The sequence below is a fragment of the Sminthopsis crassicaudata genome, chromosome 1, assembly GCF_048593235.1.
Source record: "Sminthopsis crassicaudata isolate SCR6 chromosome 1, ASM4859323v1, whole genome shotgun sequence".
Taxonomy (NCBI): domain Eukaryota; kingdom Metazoa; phylum Chordata; class Mammalia; order Dasyuromorphia; family Dasyuridae; genus Sminthopsis; species Sminthopsis crassicaudata.
Genome location: NC_133617.1, coordinates 10,152,393 through 10,171,694, shown reverse-complemented (window position 1 = coordinate 10,171,694; position 19,302 = coordinate 10,152,393). Strand labels below are relative to the sequence as shown.

The following is a 19,302-nucleotide window of genomic DNA, read 5'->3' as shown; positions in this document are numbered from 1 at the left end:
TTCATTGTGAACAGTTAGACCTGGAAATGAGCAAATGCTACAAACCAGGACTTAACTCAGTGTTTTGTTGATTGTCCAGAGCTAGGAAAGTGATGGAGAAAATGTTCATAATGCAGATTCATCTGAAAAGCCTGTGGTTAAAACATTTAGGAGCACACCCCTGGGTGGCGGACTTCCCAAAGCCCTTCCCACCATGACTGTTCCACTTTTTGTCATTTGTAATTTGAGACCGATTTCTCCTATGTTAGAAATGAACATTTCTGAGACTGCAAGTCTCCTTTGGAGCCCTGGCTGTTCATATCTTTGGAGTATTTATCACATCCCCCAAGTCTTTGTACGGCCTTAAGCTCTAATAACATTGATAACTTAGATATTGATTTAATCATTATGTATCTGTACATATAGAGTTAATTTAATAACTGATAAGTGTTAATAATCGATCAGTATTTAATACTTTTAAGTCAAGCTTAACCGTGCACTCAAACACGTGGCGCCTCAGACCCAGACACGGTCGGGAAGACGGGGCTGGGAGAGCACGTGGAGCCCCGGGCTCTCCTCTGACGGGTCCGTGTTCCGGCCCTTCTCTGGGCGATGGGCGCAAGGCTATATGGGCCTTTTTCAGCGGAGCCGCGCGGGCTAACGGAGGACCCTTTTACCACGTCCGGGTAGTTCAGAGCAGCCCGTGGGCGTAGCGGAGACCCGAGGGTGCTCAGCTAGGGTGCACCTCCCACGTGGCACCCTTCCGGGTCCCGTGGGGCTCTCCGGAGCACGCGCACCAGCTGCCCGGGGCCGCCCGACTACATTTCCCGGAAGGCCTTGCTCGCCAGAGGGGCCAGGGGCTGACCCCACGTGGGTTTCCGATCTCGGAGCAGGCGCGTCACCGGAAATCATGCACGCCCCCCGCTCCCGCGCCACCTCAGCTAGGCGCGGCTACCAAGTGGCAGAGGCCAGAGTGGAAGCGGCCAGTGCAGAGCTCCCCGGAGCCACCGGAGACGCCCGAGCCCCAGTCCGAGTCCGAGCCCGAGTCCGAGCCCGAGTCCGAGCCCGAGTCGAGCCCCGAGCCCGAGCCCGGCCGTGCACGCCCCCGCCCCGCCCGCTCCGGAGACCAACGTGGTGAGTGAGCTCTGCCCCGCAGCTGCCCGGGAGCCCGGCGCGGGCTGAACCCGAGGCGTGGAGCCCACCGCGGACCCTGACCCCGGGCCCCCGGGCTCCCTCCCCTGAGCGTACCCCCCCGGACCCCTTCGGTCTCCTGGAGCTCCCCTGCCCTCCCAGCATCCTCCCAGCTCCCTCCCTCTAGAGCCGTCTCCCCCAACCTCAGTGTCCGGGACCCCCGACCACGGGGCTCCTTCCTGGCGCTCCCCGTTACCTCAATGCCCTGCGCTCTTCCCGGGACCCTCTGAGTCTCTTCCTCTGGAAGACCCTTTCTCTGACCCTCAGCCCCTCAAGCTCCTGGACCTCAAGGGACCCTCTCCACTGACCCCCTTCAATCTCCCCAACCTTCCCAGAAGCCCCTCCTTCGAGAGCCCCCGCCTCGAAGCCCCCACCCTCTCGGACCTCCCCAGTGGCCCCTTCTCTGACCCCTCTTCTCTCTATGTCCCAGACCTCCCCAGGAGCCGTCTTCCGAACTCCCCCCCCAGAGTCCCTCCTTCTCCTGGACCCTCCCCCTCCTCACCGAGCCTTCTGCTCCCAGGAGAGCCCTTCCCCGGGACTGCTTGGAGCCGCAGCTCTAGCACACCCTCCCCTCCCCTCAGCCTCCTCCCTCCGACGCCCTTTTCCAAATCTTTGCCTTTCTCTGGCCCTTTTGATGCTCCTCAGTCTTCTCTCCCAACTTTCCAGACCGTCTCCCCCCCAATCCCTTCCTCGGGCCCCTACCCTAAGCTCCTTCCCCGCCCCTCTTCCCCCCCCCCCCAGCTTCCAAATGCTTTTCTGGATCCCCCGTACCCCCCTCCCCAAGGACTCAGGCTGGAAGCCACCCCGCCCTGGTTTCCTGACCCTCCCATCTCCACCCCTCCTTTCGAGGAAAAGCGCGAGGAACCCAAGCTCTCCCATGTAGACTGGGCGTTAATGAGGGAGGGGCGGTTCCTGGACCCTGAGCCGGGAAGCAGAGTTAACCACTTTCCCCGTTGGGTTTGGGGGCTGGAGGAATTTGGGGGGAGGCTTGTGGAAGCCGCCGGTGACCTGCAAGGGCCAGAAGAGTACCCCAGAATGTTAGAAACACCGCAGTGCACGAATCGTTTGTGTGCGGGGTGTGAGAGCAGCGCCCTTGGCTGCGGTAGTTCAGACTTCTCTGGTATGAGGGGAGGGCCAAAGTTTTTTACACAGATGTCCAGATTTGGGGGAGGGAGGAAGGGGTGGGTAGGGTATAGAAGGGGTCATTGTCTTTCCTTCCCTTCTCCAGGCCTGCCTGCAGCTGCCTCTGCTTTCGTCCTTTAAGTGGTGGGAGCGTAGTGGTGTAAGCAATGGCCTCTGAACTCTTAACAGCCGGGGTCCGCCAGGTGAGTGCCGTCTGTCTTTGAATATCCCAGGACTTTGGGGCTCTTAGAAGGGGACTGTACTCATCGCGCAGTCTCGAAGCTTTTCTGAAGTAAATTTTCTATCTTTAATAGTCCAGTTTTTCCAGGAAGAATTTGCAATTAAGCTTCCCACGTGGCATGGGGAGCCATCAGCCGGCTGAGCTCGGGTAAAAGGGAGCACTCTTGCTTGCCCTTGCCCTTCCCCGAGTAACATAACGGCTCGCTCTGTGGCTTCTCGGGGGGTGGCTGTGAATCTGGCTGCAGTGGAGTCCCTGCCCTAAATCGTCCTACAGGGAGCAGTTCTGTTCCTTTCTAGCTAGATTGCCAATGATAGTGGGGGCCGCTAGGAGCTCCATGGGCCTGGAGTCAGGAAGACCTGGCCTCAGACACTGGCTGGGTGACTGTGACTAAATCACTCCCCCTCTCCCCCCATTTGCCAACGTTGTTTCTCAGCTGTAGAATGAGGACACTTTGGAGAAGAAATGGTAAAGCTCTCCAAGGTCTTTGCAGACAAAGTCCATGGGGTCTCACTGAGTAAGCACGACGACTAGGACTCTCTTTGAACAAATCTTCACCTGTTTGCTGGCTCGTGCCTTTCAAGAAAGAAGGCAAGGCTCTCACCCAAACTATGATAAAGAAGGAGAAGAGTTGCCCCAAGTATCTAATGTAAAGTGGGGGTGCGGGCTGGGTCAGCACTTAGAAATGAAGTTTCTTTAAATTTTAAATTGTTTTTTTTTTTGGGAAAATACTCATGACAGCCACGTGCAACCAGCTATCAGGGATATGAAGACAACGCTTTGTACACTGGTTAATGCACAGCCTAGAACTCTCAGTGACCTTGCTTCTCTTCTCTGGCTCACGTTTAGAGTAATCTTGGGTAGCCGTAAATCTATCTGGTGTTTCAGGAGTTGCCGACATTCAGAGATGTGGCTGTGGGCTTCACCCAGGAGGAGTGGGGGCACTTGCACCCATATCAGAAGGCTCTCTACCGGGATGTGATGCTGGAGAACTACCAGAACCTGGTTTTTCTGGGTAAGGACAGATGCAGTGCTTTACTTGACCCAGCAACTGGCGGCGTGGATTCTAGAACTCCAGAGTATGGAGGCTCCAGGTTCAGTGTAGAGGGGGCTTCTCTGGATGGAGGAGGTGGGGAGGGTAGTGGCAATAGGAAGTGGGACAGGAAAGCAAAACATGCCTGTTTTCTAGAGCCAGCCTTTGGATGTTGTGGGCTTAGGGGGCTAATTTGCTCTCACTGATCATTCCACTGGATCGCGGGACTAATTCTCTGAGCCCAAAATCTGTTCTGTGACCCTATTCCTTCTACTTCTAGGAACAGACCACAGAACATCTCTGAGCAATCCTTTCTACCTCCTCTGGGGAGTCCCTGCACGCCTGCTTTTTCCCCAAACAGTGAAGGGACTAGGATTGGCTCCCAAACTGACTCTGAACTCAGCATTTTTCTATTTCCAATGAACAGGACTCATCGTTTCCAAACCAGCTATGATTGACCAGTTGGAACGAGGTGAAGACTTTTGGATACCAGAGGGAGATGTCCCCACAGGCCCCCGTCCAGGTGAGGTCCAGACAAGGAGGGAGAATGTCTTTCCTGCTTTGTCTGTCTGACTCCTCCCTACCCCATTGTCCTATCACACACCTATCTGTCTGCTTGGACTTTCTTTTTGCTTTGTGCTATTTCATAAAGGCTTTTATAGTCCTCATACTTAACTACCTTAAGAAATGGTTAGTAGCCTTCCATTACATCTTGTCATAACATTTGGTATAGCTTCTCCCATTCTCTGAGCTACTTCCAGTTTCTTTCATTTCATTTATTTATACAAATTTTTAAAATTAATTCTTGTTTATTTTTAACATACATTGCTTTATGAATCATGTTGGAAGAAAAGCTAAAAATCATGGGGGAGATTAATGTACTGATTTACATTCAGTCTCCTTAGTTCTTTTTCTAGATGCAGATGGCATTTTCTGTCCAAAGCCTATTGGGATTGCTTTGGATCACTGAACTGCTAAGAATCGAATCTTTCATAGTTGATCATCACACAATCTTGCTGTTACTGTGTACAATGCATTCCTGCTTCTGTTTGTTTCTCTCAGCATCAGTTCATGTAAATCTTTCCAGGCCTTTCTAAAATCAGCTTGTTCATCATTTTTTATAGAACAATAATATTCCATTACCTTCATATACCACAATTTGTTCAGCCAAGTGATGGACATCCAGTCATTTTCCAATTCTTTGCTATGACAAAAAGAGCTGCACATATGGGTCCTTTTCCCTCCTTTATGATTTCCTTTGGAAACAGACCCAGTCATGGCGCTGCTGAGTCAAAGGGTATATACAGTTTGCCCTTTGGGCATAGTTCTAAATCGCTCTCTAGAATGGTTGGACCATTTCACAACTCCACCAACAATGTATTAGCACCTCAGTTTTCCTGCATGCTCTCCAACATTTATCATTATCTTCTGTCATCTTAGCCAATTTGAGAGGTGTGAGTTGGTATTTTAGAGTTTTAATTTGCAATTTCTTTAATCAATATTGATTATAGCATTTTTTAATATAACCATAGATGGCTTTAATTTCCTCATCTGGAAATTGTTCATATCCTTTGATTATTTATCAGTTAGGGAATGATGTGTATGCTTATAAATTTGATACAGTTCTTTATGTATTTTAGAAATGAGACCTTTCTCAGAAATATTGGCTGCAAATATTTTTTTCCCAGCTTTGTACTTTTAATCTTTTTTTTGTTGTTGTTGGTTTTGTTTGTGTAAATGCTTCAAGATTCTTCAGTGATAAATAGATTGTTTTGACTTCTCTCCAGACCTGCAATTTTTGTCCTAGGGAAATATTGGTGAACAGCCTTGCCTTGCTTCTTGCTTACCTTACAAATAGTGTTGTTGCCAAATCTTTTCACAAGTGAATGCAACTCTTCAAGCCAAACCAAATCCAAGTAGAATATGTTCCAAACAGAAAGTGAAACAAGTAGGACTATTTTTGTAATATATTCAACAAGAACTTTCTAAGCTCTTGCTGTATGCTGGCTTTTGGGCTGAGCAGTGGGTCTGTAAAAACAGTCTCTTTCCCTCATAGAGTTTCCAGTCTAATTTGTGAGTTCTAGTTCTTCATTTTCAGTGGGGCAACAATCTTCCTAGCTGGTTTCCTGTCTCCCTACAGTAGCTATTCCAAATTTCTCTCTTAAATTCATCTTGTTCAAAAATTATCTTTCCTCCTCCTTCCTTTTCCCCCTCCCCTTCCAGAATTCCCTGTTATTCTCAAAGGCATTCCCTCTGAGGGTTACTAAGAAGTAGAATATGTGGCTGTGGGACCTTCCTCAGATATAGAGAAGCTTGATAGCTGGGAGGGGGAATAATTTAATTTTAGATATGTTGAATTTAAGATGTCTTCAGGGCATGCAATTTGAAATATCTAGTAGCTACCTATAAGGACCTATAATTCTGGACAGCGCCTGGTGCTGAACATGTAAATCTGGCAGTTATCTATGAAAGTGACAGTTAAATCTATAGTAGTTAGGCTACTGAAAGAGAATAGAGATTAGTGGTCCTCAAACTTTTTAAATAGGGGGCCAGTTCACTGTTCCTCAGATTGTTGGAGGGCAGGACTATAGTAAAAACAAAAACTTATACTCTTTCTCCGCCCCTCAGCCCATTTGCCATAACCCGGTGGGCCGCATCTGGCCCAAGGGCCATAGTTTGAGGACCCCTGATATAGATGGCAGGTGGGGAGGATGTGAAAGTAGAGGAAGAGGTCTCTGTGAATTGTATGGTGAAGGTGGAAATAAGGCTGGATAATATGTAGGGCAATATTGTCATGACACACAAGTGTTCTTTCCTTATTAGAAATTGGCATTTTCCAATCTAATCACAATTTCTTATCTTAGAGCTTCTTATCCCTGTAATTCATCCCTCCTATACCTGTTCTTTGGAACTCATCAGAGCTTGTTCTCTCCACCTCTCATTACTTCCTCAGGTTCTGACTTAGGGGCCTTCTGCTCCATCCTAACCCTGTAGCCATTTATTTTGTCTTGTCTGATTTCTGCTCTTGAATCTCTTACCTGCTTAGCTCATCACTGCTGTTGTTCTGCCATACTTCAGTTCTAGATTATTCCATCATCCAATTCCTTTACTCTAGTGAATGAAAGTAGAAGAAATTTTACCATCATGTTGATTGGGTGCATTACAAAGTCATATTATTCAATCTTTACTATGAAGTCTTCATCTTCAGCAAGACAAACCCTTTTATTCCTTTCTAACTGGTTTCCTGTCTCCCTACAGTAGCTATTCCAAATTTCTCTCTTAAAGTTTTTGCCTGCCCCCACTCCCTCCTTTGCCTCTCTCAGCTGAGATCTCTGTCTCTTACTTTACTTAAAAAAAAAATTACACACATACTCATACACCTAATACAAGCTATGAAAGCCATTCATTTTGCTTCCTCTTTCATTCTTTGTCTCAAAATCCCCTGGCATCAGGTCCCAACTCTCCACTTTTCCCCCAGTCTCTGACAGTGAGAGAACCAGCAAACTCTAGTGGCTACATGTTATCTCTGAGGTTAATTATTAGGTCACCCCCTTTTTTTGGCTTTTTTTTTTAAGAATTTAATTTTTTTCTAAATACATATAAAAACAATTTTAGCATTTAAAAATTCTTTTGAATTCCAAATTGTTTCTTTCTTTCCCTCCCCCTTTCCTGGAGAAGGCAAGCAATTTGCTATAAGTATGGTATATATGCAGTCATGCAGAACATTTCTATATTGGTTAACATTGTAAAAGAAAACAGACAAAACAACCAGGAAACATAAAGTTTAAATAATATGCTTTGATTTGTATTCGGAATCCATTAATTTTTTCTGGGAATTGGATGATATTTTTCATCAGTCCTAAGGGATTGTCTTTGTTGTTGAGAATAGCGAAGTCATTGACAATTGATCAACTTACAGTATTGCTGTGATTGTGTATGATGTTCCCTTGGTTCTGCTCACTTCACTTTGCATCCTGTTATAATTTGTGTAAGTCTTCCTAGGTTTTTCTGAAAGCATCTCCCTCATTTCTTACAGCACCTCATGTTATAAAAATATATATATATATATATTTATATATTTATATTATCCCCTTACAATCATACGACAGCTTGTTCAACCATTCTGTAATTAATGGACATCCCCTCTTTTTCTGTTTTTTGCCATCACTTTTTTTCTTTCATCTTTTTGGGATATAGACTTAGTGCTCAAAGGATATGCAGTTTTTTAGACTTTTGGGTATAGTACCAAATTGCTCTGCAGAAAGTTTGGATCAGTTTATAACTCCACCAACACTGTAATACTGTCCCAGTTTTTCCACATCCCCTTGACTACTTGTCATTATCATTTTCAGGCATATTAGTCACCCTAAGATGTGTGAACCTCAGAGCTGTTTTTATTTGCATTTCTCTAATCAGATTTAGAACAATTTCATATGACTGTAGGTAGCTTTGATTCCTTCTGAAAATCCCATCTTCATATCCTTTCAACATTTGATTTCTGATCTTATAAATTTAATGCAGGTTTCTATATATTTGAAAAATGAGGCCTCTATCAGAGAAACTAGCTATAAAGTTATTCCTGAGTTTCCTGCTTTCTTTCAACTCTTGATTATATGGATTTTGTTTGTGTAGAAGCTTTAATATAATCAAAATTATCCATTTTGCATCTGGTAATGTTCTGCTTTATTTGGTTATAATTTCTACCTTTATTCATGGATTTGACAGGAAAAGTATTCCATATTTCCTTAATTTTCTTTTATCACCCTTTATGTTTAAATCATGTACCCATTTTGACCTTGTCTTGGTATGTGATGTGAAATGTTGGTGAAATTGATGCTTCTTTCTTTTTCTAAAATAGGATTATTTGAGTATTCTATTTTCTCTTCGGTTAATCTGGGCAATTTATATTCATTTTGCTAGATTGTCAGACTTATTGGTGCGTAATTGAGCAAATAACACCTAATAATTGCTTTAATTTCCTCTTTATTGGTGGTAAATTCACCCTTTTCATTTTTGATACTGGCAATTTGATTCTCTTTTTAAAAGTCAAATTAGCCAGTGATTTATTGTATGTTCCCATAAAATCAGTTTCTAGTGTTATTAGTTCATTGATTTTCTTACTTTCAGTTTTACAATTTTTTTTATTTTTTATTTTTTTATTTTCGCGATTTAGTTTGGTGTCAAATTGGAGATTTTTAAATTTTGTTCTTTTTCTAGGATTTTAGTTACATGCTCTACTTACTGTTTCATTTTTTTCTCTGTTTTGTTGTTACAAGCATTTAGAATTTAATGAAATTATTCATTGTTTTTATGATTTGTTCGTTGATCCACTCATTCTTTAGGAGTAGATTATTTAGTTTCTAATTAATTTTAGTTTATGTTTTGATGTTCCTGTATTGAATGTAATTTTTATTGCATTATGTTTTGAAAAGGATGCATTTAATATTGTGCTTTTCTTCAGTTGTGTCATGAAAATTTTTTTTAAATTGGGAATTTGTGTTAGGCTAGGCTCTGTACTTCTTGAGGAATTTTCTGTCTTGCGTCATTCTGGTCCCTGTAATTTGGGATGCTATCACCTGCTTTTTCTAAAGTATTAAGTATTATGTTCTTCAAGGATTTCAGACTTAGTTCACAGCAGGGAGCTAAAAAACTAAGTAGGCCCTAATGACTGTGATTTGGGGAATAATCTGATAATTTTCTTTCTTTTTTTGAGTTTTGTAGGTTTCTGATATTGGTTGGGCTCTGGGTGATATGTCCCCATTTCCTATCAACTAGCTGAGAGACTCTGCATTTTTTTGACAAAACTGTAGGATACTCATGGTCCTCATTTCATGCCCTTTGCTATTCATCAAGAGGCCCTTACCAAATCCATGAGTTAAAAATGGGATTTTGCTTCAAAGTGAAACTGACATGGGACAGGCCACCCTTTTTTGAAAACCCTGACTTGACTACTTGCTGTGATCTGGATCCATGAAAAATGTTCCTTCACTTGCCTGATTATTACTTGGTCTAGTGTTCTTCCTTTGTCATTGTTGGAGTAGATATAGTAGAGAATTACGCTGTATTGGTCCTCCCAATCAGACAAGTTTTCCTGTCTCCCCTGAAGTGCTTTTCTTCTATAGCCCTGTGTCTTAGAGCTTCCTTCAGAACTTGGCTCAGATCTAAGCTTCTTCGAAATTCCTTTCCTATTCATTTCCGACCCAATTTCCCCGATCTCTTTCCCAGCTGCTTAGTGCCTTCCATTCTAAGATCAAAATCCATCTATACGTTTTCTGTACATAGTTTTTTCAGTGTTGTCTTCTTCACTAAAACATTTGCTTCTTTTTCTTCATAAATTTATATGCAACTGTTGCTTTGGGGGATCACTTACTAGATAGTAAATTTGTGTGACCTTTTCTTTCTGAATATTTTTAGATGTTTCTTTTTTACACTAAATTCTTGGTTGTGTTTTTAAATCTATTCTGCCACCCCCTTTATTGTTTATTTAAGTTTTAGGTTATGTTTATTTTCATTTTCCTTTAATTTATTCCTTTTATATTGATTTTTACCCCTTTCCTCTTAAGATAGTTTCTCTCCCCCTATGATTAGTTTTATACATGCTGTTTTCATTCCCATACTTTTGTAGGCTCTGATGTCCTGGTGGACTGATATTCTTTGTTTTTATGGGATTGCTTGTCAGAGTTGAAAAATTCTAATTATTAGAATATTTATTTTTTGTATTGACTTGAATGTGGCTATCTACCTTTTAACTTTTGTCTCTAATAATTCCCTTTAAATTTCAGAGAATAAGTGATTTCCTTTGTATAGGGAAGCTTCAAGGTATAATGAAAAACACTTGAATTGAGCTCAAATGACCTTGGTTTGAGTTCTAATTTTAGTAACAGTGTGACACTGGTATAATCCATGAATTTCTCTGATCATTAGTTTCCTTATTTGGAAAATGTAATAGTTGATCTAATACTATCATAACTCACAGTGTTTTGAAGATCATGTAAAAATTTACTAAACAGGTACAATATGATGTTATATGTTCTATATTTTAATGTTTCTTTTTTATTGGTGGAGGACTTAGAATACATATTTTAAGTGTAATGTGGGATGAAAAAAGCTATTTACATATTTTTAATTTCTTTTAGGTTGGGAGAATTGGCCTGAAATCAAACAATCATTTCCAAAGCTGGGCATTTCTCTGGAAGAATACCAAGGAAGACTCACAAGTTATGGTCCCCATGGCTCCAATCTGGAAGAAACCTTAGAAGGTGGGTCCAGGGTAGAGAGGCAACAGAGTAATGAGGACAAACCTTTTGAATGTAATGACTGTGGGAAGACCTTCCGCCTGAGCACAGCTCTTGCTATGCATCAGAGAGTTCATACTGGAGAAAAACCTTATGAATGTAATGAGTGTGGGAAGGCTTTCAGGCAGAGAGCACATCTTACTCAACATCAGAAAATTCATTCTGGAGAGAAACCGCATGAATGTCAAGAATGCGGGAAGGCGTTTCGCCTGAGTGCAGCTCTTGCTATGCACCAGAGAGTTCATACTGGAGAGAAACCGTATGAATGTACAGAATGTGGGAAGGCCTTTAGGCAGAGAGCACATCTTACTCAACATCAGAAAATTCACACGGGAGAGAAACCTCATCAGTGTAAAGAATGTGGGAAGGCCTTTCGCCTTAGCACTGCTCTTACTATGCACCAGAGAGTTCATACTGGAGAGAAACCTTATCAGTGTAAGGAGTGTGGCAAGGCTTTTCCCTTCAGCACAGCTCTCATTATGCACCAGAGAGTTCATACTGGGGAGAAACCCTATCATTGTAATGAATGTGGGAAGGACTTCCGCATGAGCACAGCTCTTACCATGCATTTGAGAATTCATACTGGAGAGAAGCCATATGAATGTGATGAGTGTGGGAAGGCCTTTTCCAGAAGTACAGACCTCACTCACCATCGGAGAGTTCACACAGGAGAGAAACCTTACCAGTGTGACGAATGTGGGAAGTCCTTCAGATGGTGGACACATCTTACTCGACATCAGAGACTTCATACTGGAGAAAAGCCTTATCAATGTGAAGCATGTGGGAAGGCTTTTAGTCGTAGGACGCACCTTACTCGGCATCAGAAAGTTCATAGTGGGTAGAAATCTTAGGGTTATGAGGCTTTCTGTCAGAGTACACACCTAAACAGAGTTTATTCTAGGGAGAAACCTTATATAATTATTGTGGGAGACCATTAACAGAATCACATACCTCACTCAATGATAGAAAATTCATACTGGAGATAAGATACATTTCTCATGTGGGAAGATCTGCTAGAACACAACTCTTAGTATCAGAATTCATATTGGAGAGATGCCTTACTAATGTAATTTTTGGGAAAGCCTTCTACCAGACCTCACTTCATATTGTACATTAAAAATTGTATTGGATAGAAATTTTATCACTATAATAAATTTGCATAGGCTTTCTATCAGAGCTTAATTTTTAACTAATCATCAGAGTTCATATTCTTCTGAATGTAGGAATTCCATCTGTCAGATTAAGACATTTATATGACTTCAGATGATTCATACTGTATAGAGACTTTACGCAGAAAGGGCCTGCCAGAACACTGTTCTGAATATAATATTCATTTAATAACTGAAATCATCAAAAAAGTCTGGCTTTTTAAAGAAGAGTCCTTTAAAGATTAATTAGGCTTTTTTTGGGACAGGTTTACTACAGTCATCCTTTCAAATGATGCAGGATACAATTTATTGAGATTTCAATTAAGTCTTTTGACAGTTTCTCATGTTCTTGCACAAAAAAATGCAGAGTTCTGGACTAGATGATGGTGCTGTTAGATGATTTCAGAACTAGTTGGGTCACCAGACCCCCAAATACAGTTGTTAGGTCAGTAGCAGTCTGGAGGGAACTCTAGGGGTGTGCTGTAGGGATTTATCTTTGGCTTTATGTTGTTTAACTATTTTTTTTTGGTGGTTGATTTAGCATACAATGGCATGCTTATTACATCTGCAGGTAATGAAAGACCAGGAGGGACAATTGATACAGTATGTGGTAGGGTCATATTTAAAGTTCTTGGCAGGCTATAATGAAAGACCAAATGTCTTCCATTAAAAATCACTATTTGCCTCAGTAGAACTGGAGTACTGTAGGCACTTGCTTTACTGAGGTGCCTTCTTTATTCTGGATTCAAGTATTCATTTATACAGGATTCAGGCTTGGGAGAGTTTGCCTTATAATTGAGAGGAATGTATATTTCTTTTTCTTAAGCTTTTAAGTCCTGATCCTGATATCCCAAAGGGAATATTACTTAAAAGTAAAATTTATGCTTATGTGTAAGTCTTCCAGGAATAACAAGGGAATAGTCCCAATTTACTTTGAAGTGGAGTATTACTGGAGGAAAGTTATTGAGTTGATGAAAGTCTTTTTGCCCATGTCATGGGAGGATTAGTTGAAGGAATTGGGTATGTTTAGCTTGGAGAAAACTGAAGGTACAGACATTGTAACTCTCTTAAGCTATGCAAGTTGAAAAGAAGTCAATTTAGGCTCGATGTCAGGAAGACTCTTCTGGCAAGTAGAACTCTCTGAATAATGCCCTCTGAATTATGCTGGCATTTCTCCCCTCCTTGAAGGTTAAATGGATGGTAGAGGTTGGACAACTACTTGTTAGAGATCATTAAAATGGGAATTCCTTCTATGCCTGCTGAGATTTTTTCGATTATTCAAAAAATTCTATGAAAGAAACACTGAACAATGAATGAAGTCTCTCAAAGCACAGCTTTTACTCTACGTCAGAGAATTCATGCTGGAGAGAAATCATAACAGAATGAATGTGGAACGACCACTTGAAAGTGACAAAACATTTAACCTCATAGTTATGTTATTGAGAAACCTTGTGAATGAAATAAGAGTGGAATTTCCATTAAGTAAAACTTATCAAATATCAGAAAATGCATTCAAGAGAGACTTCATAATGTCGGAATGCTTTTTAATGAAATACTCATAAAATTCATCCTGAAGATAAGCTTGGAAATGTAATCAGTGTGAGAATGTCTCCTGCCAGAAGACAGGACTTTTCTCAAATTAGACAACGCTGGAGAATCTTCGTGAATGCAGTCTTGAAAAGATTGTGTACATCAGAAAAATTTTTATTAGTAAGCAATTAACTAAACCATTTAGATTTCAAACTAAAATCATATTTTTTAATTGATTTTAAAAATCAAAAACAAAATCCCTAGTTTCTCATAGTGTTGTTCCAAACCTTTCCCTGTTCAAGTTCCCTTAGAATTTTCCTCAACCAGTTTCCATGATTATGTTAGAAGACTCAGTGTTCTCTGAGGAAAATTGTGGCAATCTCAAAAGTACTTTCCCCCTTCCCCCAACCCCAATTTTAGTCTTATAAACTACTCAAAATCATCATCACCTGCTCTCTTGCATTTTAGTCAGAGGGAGAGATGATGAAATTTTACATTTGGTGCTAGAAAGAACCTCAGGAGATCCTCTAGCACAACCCTCATTTTACAAATGAAATCAGTTTAGAGATGTATAAGTCACTTGCCAGAGGTCACACAGTAAGTGCCTGAGACATGCTTCAGCTCCATATCCTCTGATTCAAGAGCCTTTCCATGGCAACACTAATAATCTTGGCTAAGGTCAAAGTCATAGTCTATTTCTGTCCTTGATTCTATCCCTTTACTGCAGAACTTTTTCCAACAATAATTTTCCTTCTTCAGTCTTTGATGGCTCCTTATCAGCTTCTTACAGGCACATCTCTAATTCAGCTTTTCTTATTAATGTAGTTAAACCCTGATAAGTTAACAGTTGTTTGGATGGGAGGAAGCAGCAATTTATTTAAGTTTTGCCAATACAGGAGTGTTTGGAGTATAGGGGGAATTTCTATTGCCAACTGGAATATAGCACTATTTTATGTGAAATCTTGTAGAATGACATAGAGAAGATAATCTCATTTAATGGGGTCAGCTCCCTCACTCCTAATTTTCTGTTATCCAGAACTATCAATAGAAGGTTTTATCATGCTTGGGGTTACACCTGGGTTATAGCTTTGGGAGAGCAGGTAACCAGAAGTTTGACAGGGAGCTTCTAAAGTTTTTCTTTTTGATTGATTTTGATTTTTTTCTTCTTGCTGCCTATTGAGGATATAAAAGCCTGCCATCTCTGCCCCTACTTTCTCAGCTAGTGAATAAGGTTAGTGCCACTGGACACCCCACTGTTCTCCAAAGTCTATCCTTTTTCTGAATCGAATAGAGAAATAGAAGCATTTCTCAATTTTTCTTCTTTCTCTCCAGACATTTCTCTTGTTTTTCAGCAAAGACCAGAGGCTTAACTTTGTTTTCATGTCTTAAGCATTGTGTTTACTATGTGCCAGGCACAGTTCACGTTTGTTCTTTTTCACATGGGAATTGAATTAATATCCCTCTCTCTAGACCAATAGTTTGTCTGTCTTTATTTTATGGGGTTCAGTCTTGCTGGTGTGATGAATGTAGCTTAATGATCCCAATAATCCTTGTACTCCAACTGATTGTGGGGTATAGCAGTTAACAGCTGGTGGGAATTGGGAGTTTCTTTTCTAGCAGGCTTGGTAATGCTTTCCAGTACTTTATTTTTTATTCTAGTATATTTATTTTTAATACATATTGCTCTATGAATCATTTTGGGATATACAAATCAGAGCAAAAGGGAAAAAACAATGGCTTCTCAGTACTTTAAAGAAAAACAGCTGACTTCTCATGACTACTCTTTGTGCTACCATCCCTTTTTTTTTTCTATCCATTACCTTTCAAACTTTCTAAACTGAATGTCTTCAGATATTACATTCTCTATTCCTTAGATCCTGATTTTTGTCTCAACCATTCTACTAAAATTGCTCTAGTGATCTAATCACTAAATATAATAGCATTTTTTTCCTTCTTACCTCTGAAGTATTTTGCTGAACCATGATTTCAAAGGTGCTGTGCTTGCTTCTACATCTTTCACAGTTTCTACCTTCTTGGCTTTTTCCTGACTGTTTAAGGTAGATGAGGTAGTTGGTGAAGTGGATAGAGAGCTAGGCCTGGACTAAAGAAGTCCAGAAGTAAAAGCCAGCTTTGGACACGTAGCTGTGTGACCGTGGTCAAGTCATTTAACTTCTCAGCTTCAAGTTTTCTCATCTATAAAATGAGGAGAATAATAGCACCTACCTCCCAGGGTTGTGAGGATCAACTGAGATACTTTTTGTGAAACAAAACCTTAAAGTGCTATATAAATACTAGCTGCTATTGTTATTTTTATTAACGTTTGTAATTTTGCCGCCTTATTTTATATTTGCCCATTGAGAATCTCATCCATTTATAGTAACTTAAGGTGTTACTTGCAACAGTAATGGCAATACTTGGATAAGATGTCAGGTTATTTTTAAAGTATTGATTGGTTTTTCTGTTGTTTTTCTCTTCTTGGATCTTAGAAGGGAATTGGATGAGAAATCTAACGACTTTTATAGTTATAATAAGCTTGCTGCCTTCAGCCAAACATATATATGCATTTGTGTATACAAATTTGTATATACATCTATGTTAAATGTGTGCATTTATACTTTATTGATGCCTTTTTAAAAATATTATTTTCCCCATATACCCTCTAGTATATTAAACCTTTCCTTATAACAAATAGAAGTTACATAAAACTGATTTTTTTCTGATGGCAAAGTCAGTATTCAAAACCAACTTCCCTCCTACTTTCCTTCAGTAGGAAGGAAAGTGTTTTGTTCCAGGCCAAAGATTTGTCACTCTCTAGCTTAATTTTTAGGGACATTCAGCTTAATTATTCCTCAGATGTACTTTATCTCAGGGAATATAGCAGATGATAGAATGATAAAATTCAAATTGGTGCCTCAGAATAGACTCTTTGGATGTTAGCAGGTGGGTTCATTAGGAGGCCAAAAAGCCATAAGGGCATGAACTGAGAAAGGGATACATTAGTGAAGCTTTGCTGACCAGGATACAGAAGGACTAGATACTGTGAAACCTGGACCTGGTATATGCTTGATTATATGGATGTGTATGCTAGAGATGCACTCATAATTGGAATACACCAAGGTGGGACATCCTGGACCACTGATGTTTTGGAGAGGGTGAGGGAAAACTCATGTCCGTGAATGTTGTGGGAATGGAAGAAGAGTGATGTGCTTTATTGAATATGAAGTCTTTTTCTAGGAGAAAGGGAATTTTATGTGTATTTTAATGTTAGAAGCTTGTTCCCCAGAGCACCTAGTTCCAGCTAAATGGGCTAATAAAAATATATTTAAATTTTGGTTTCCTTCCCCAATAAAGAGATGAATAAATTTCTCAAAAGGAATTATAAATTATTAATGGCCATATGGAAGGCTAATCCAAATCAAATCACTAATAACAAGCTGTACATCAAAACAATTCTGAAGTTTCACTTCACACTCAGCAAATTGGTAAAGCTGACAAGAAAGGAATAGCCATTGTTGAAGGAGTTGGGGAAAGAGGAGATACTAATGTATTTTTTTTTTTTTTTTGTGGATATCAATCGGTACAATGAATCTATAAAGCAATGTAGAATTATTGATTTGTTAGGTCAGGAAGGCCCTGTCTATATCAAAATAAAGTAGCAATTTTTGTGATAGCTGAAAGCAAAGTGGCTGCTCCTTGTTTATGGAATGGCTGAATTGTGATATATGAATGGAATGGAATATTTCTGTGCTGTTAGAAATGAATATGGAGAAATATTGGAAAGTTTAAGTGAACTGATGCAAAGTGAAATAAACAAGAGCCAGAAATACACCCTCCACAATGATTACAATATAAATGTTAAGATCAGAAAATACTCGAGAAGAACATTGCAAAGTAAGAACAAGCTTGGCCCAAAGAAGAATGAGAAAGCACCTCATATACTCCTTCAGCAGAGATGGGAGTCATGTGGATATCCTAGAGATATATTTTTTTGATGTGTCAATTGGTTTTGCTGAGACATTTTCCTATTTTTAAAAAGAGATTTTTTGTTATAAGGGATGGTCTTGAGAAGGGTTATGGGGAGGGATAAGGGGGGAAATCTTAATGCAAAAACTATATCAATAAAAGTATTTAAAATAAAAGGATGTGTGTTGGATAAATGCTTAAAACAAAATCTTGGTACTTAAACCCAAGACTATCTTGAGGAATAAGTCCTAAGGTCTCACCTATCATTTTGAGGCAGATAGCTTGATATCTACCTTGCTTTGAAGCTGCTGGCCAGCAAAGCTAATTGCCTGTAAGATATAATTCCATTTCTGTCAATGGTCTAACATGTATATATTTTAGCTCTTATTGATATTTTAAACCTTGTTCTTTCTTGGTCTTGAATAGTTCACTTTCTGATTTCATGACTGGCATCAGACCCTTCCAATCTGTCAACAACCTCATTTTGTCACTAGATTTGGGAAAATTTTGCATACCAAAGTTTGAAAATTACTCTAGCCAATAGTGAACCACTGGAGATTTGTGAAAAATAGAGCAATGATTTGATCTCTGAATCTTCCTTATTAGTTCCAGATCAACATCACCAATTCTCTATAACACATTTTATATCATTGTTTCCATATAACTGGTATATCTATATGATTCAATCACTGTATACATTTTATCTCCCCTTCTCCCAAATCCCAATTCAATCTATCATGTTACTTTCAGTCTAATCTTATACAATCCAACCAAGAATTGCTAGCTGCCGACTCTGTCTCAAGATTGTTTAAGTCCTAAGAATATAAGAGAAGTAACAGGTGTCTTTTCCAGAATCTTTGTATACTGGGGGAAGAGCAGGGGAGGGAGATACAATATATACAAAGTAAATTGGAAAGGGAGAAATTACTGAACACTGGGAGAAGGAAGAGTGGAGATATTTAGTAAATTGGGTATTGGTACCTAAGCTGATTCTTTAAGTGGGGGGAAAAAAAAGCTAGGGATACTCTATAAACTGGAGGTGAAAATTGAATGCATTTCAGAGGTAGAGAATGCCCTTTGAAAGGGCATGGTGATGTTGGAATTTCAAGTTTGGTTGAAGGCCAGTTTGCATGCAAAATGGAACATGAAGCAAAGTAATATGAAGTGAGGTGAGTCTGCAAAGTTTTCCTGATTTCTTCCCCTGTCTCCTGTTTTCAGTCCTCTCATTATGTGGGACTTTCTTATGTTTATATTACATAAATCAGTACAACACAGAAGGAACATAATAGAATATAAACTTGAGAGAAGGTGCTTAAAATTTCTTTTTGTCTTCTCTGGGTTTACTAGTGCTTGGCATAGAGCAAAAAGTTAATATGTTGATTGACATTATTAGTGGGAATGACAAGTGGGTTACAAATATGTTGTCAGCATGCCTATTATATATATGTATATATATATTTTTTTTCTCAAAGAGAAATCACATTAAGCTTCCACATTCCTTTCTCTTATCTTAAAACAAAAATTGGTTTTAGTTTCTAAAAAAAAAAATACAACTAAAAAAATCCACTTATTAATATAGGAAGAACATTGAAGATTGGACAAAGGATAATGAAGAATATCTCAAAAAAAAAAAAAAATCCAAGAGGAATGGAAATTAGTCTTTCAGCCTGGCTCCATCACAAAATTGCCCTTAGCAATATTTCCAAACCAAATTATTCTATGCTTTCTTACCTCTTGGAATTAAAAGTTATAAATCAGTTATAATATTTTTAAAAAATTCAAAAGAAACAAAAATACTTTTGG

At 39.9% G+C, this 19,302-nt stretch overlaps 1 protein-coding gene across 1 annotated transcript; it reads left to right on the top strand.

The window, feature by feature from the left end:
* Positions 1 to 907: 907 nt before the first annotated feature.
* On the top strand, positions 908 to 19,042 carry LOC141557263 (uncharacterized). The gene is made up of 5 exons (XM_074292678.1): positions 908 to 1,113; positions 2,399 to 2,495; positions 3,419 to 3,545; positions 3,991 to 4,086; positions 10,700 to 19,042. The coding sequence occupies exons 2-5, from the start codon at positions 2,460 to 2,462 to the stop codon at positions 11,698 to 11,700; spliced, it is 1,260 nt and encodes a 419-aa protein (XP_074148779.1). The 5' UTR covers positions 908 to 1,113; positions 2,399 to 2,459; the 3' UTR covers positions 11,701 to 19,042.
* The last annotated feature ends 260 nt before the right edge of the window (positions 19,043 to 19,302 follow it).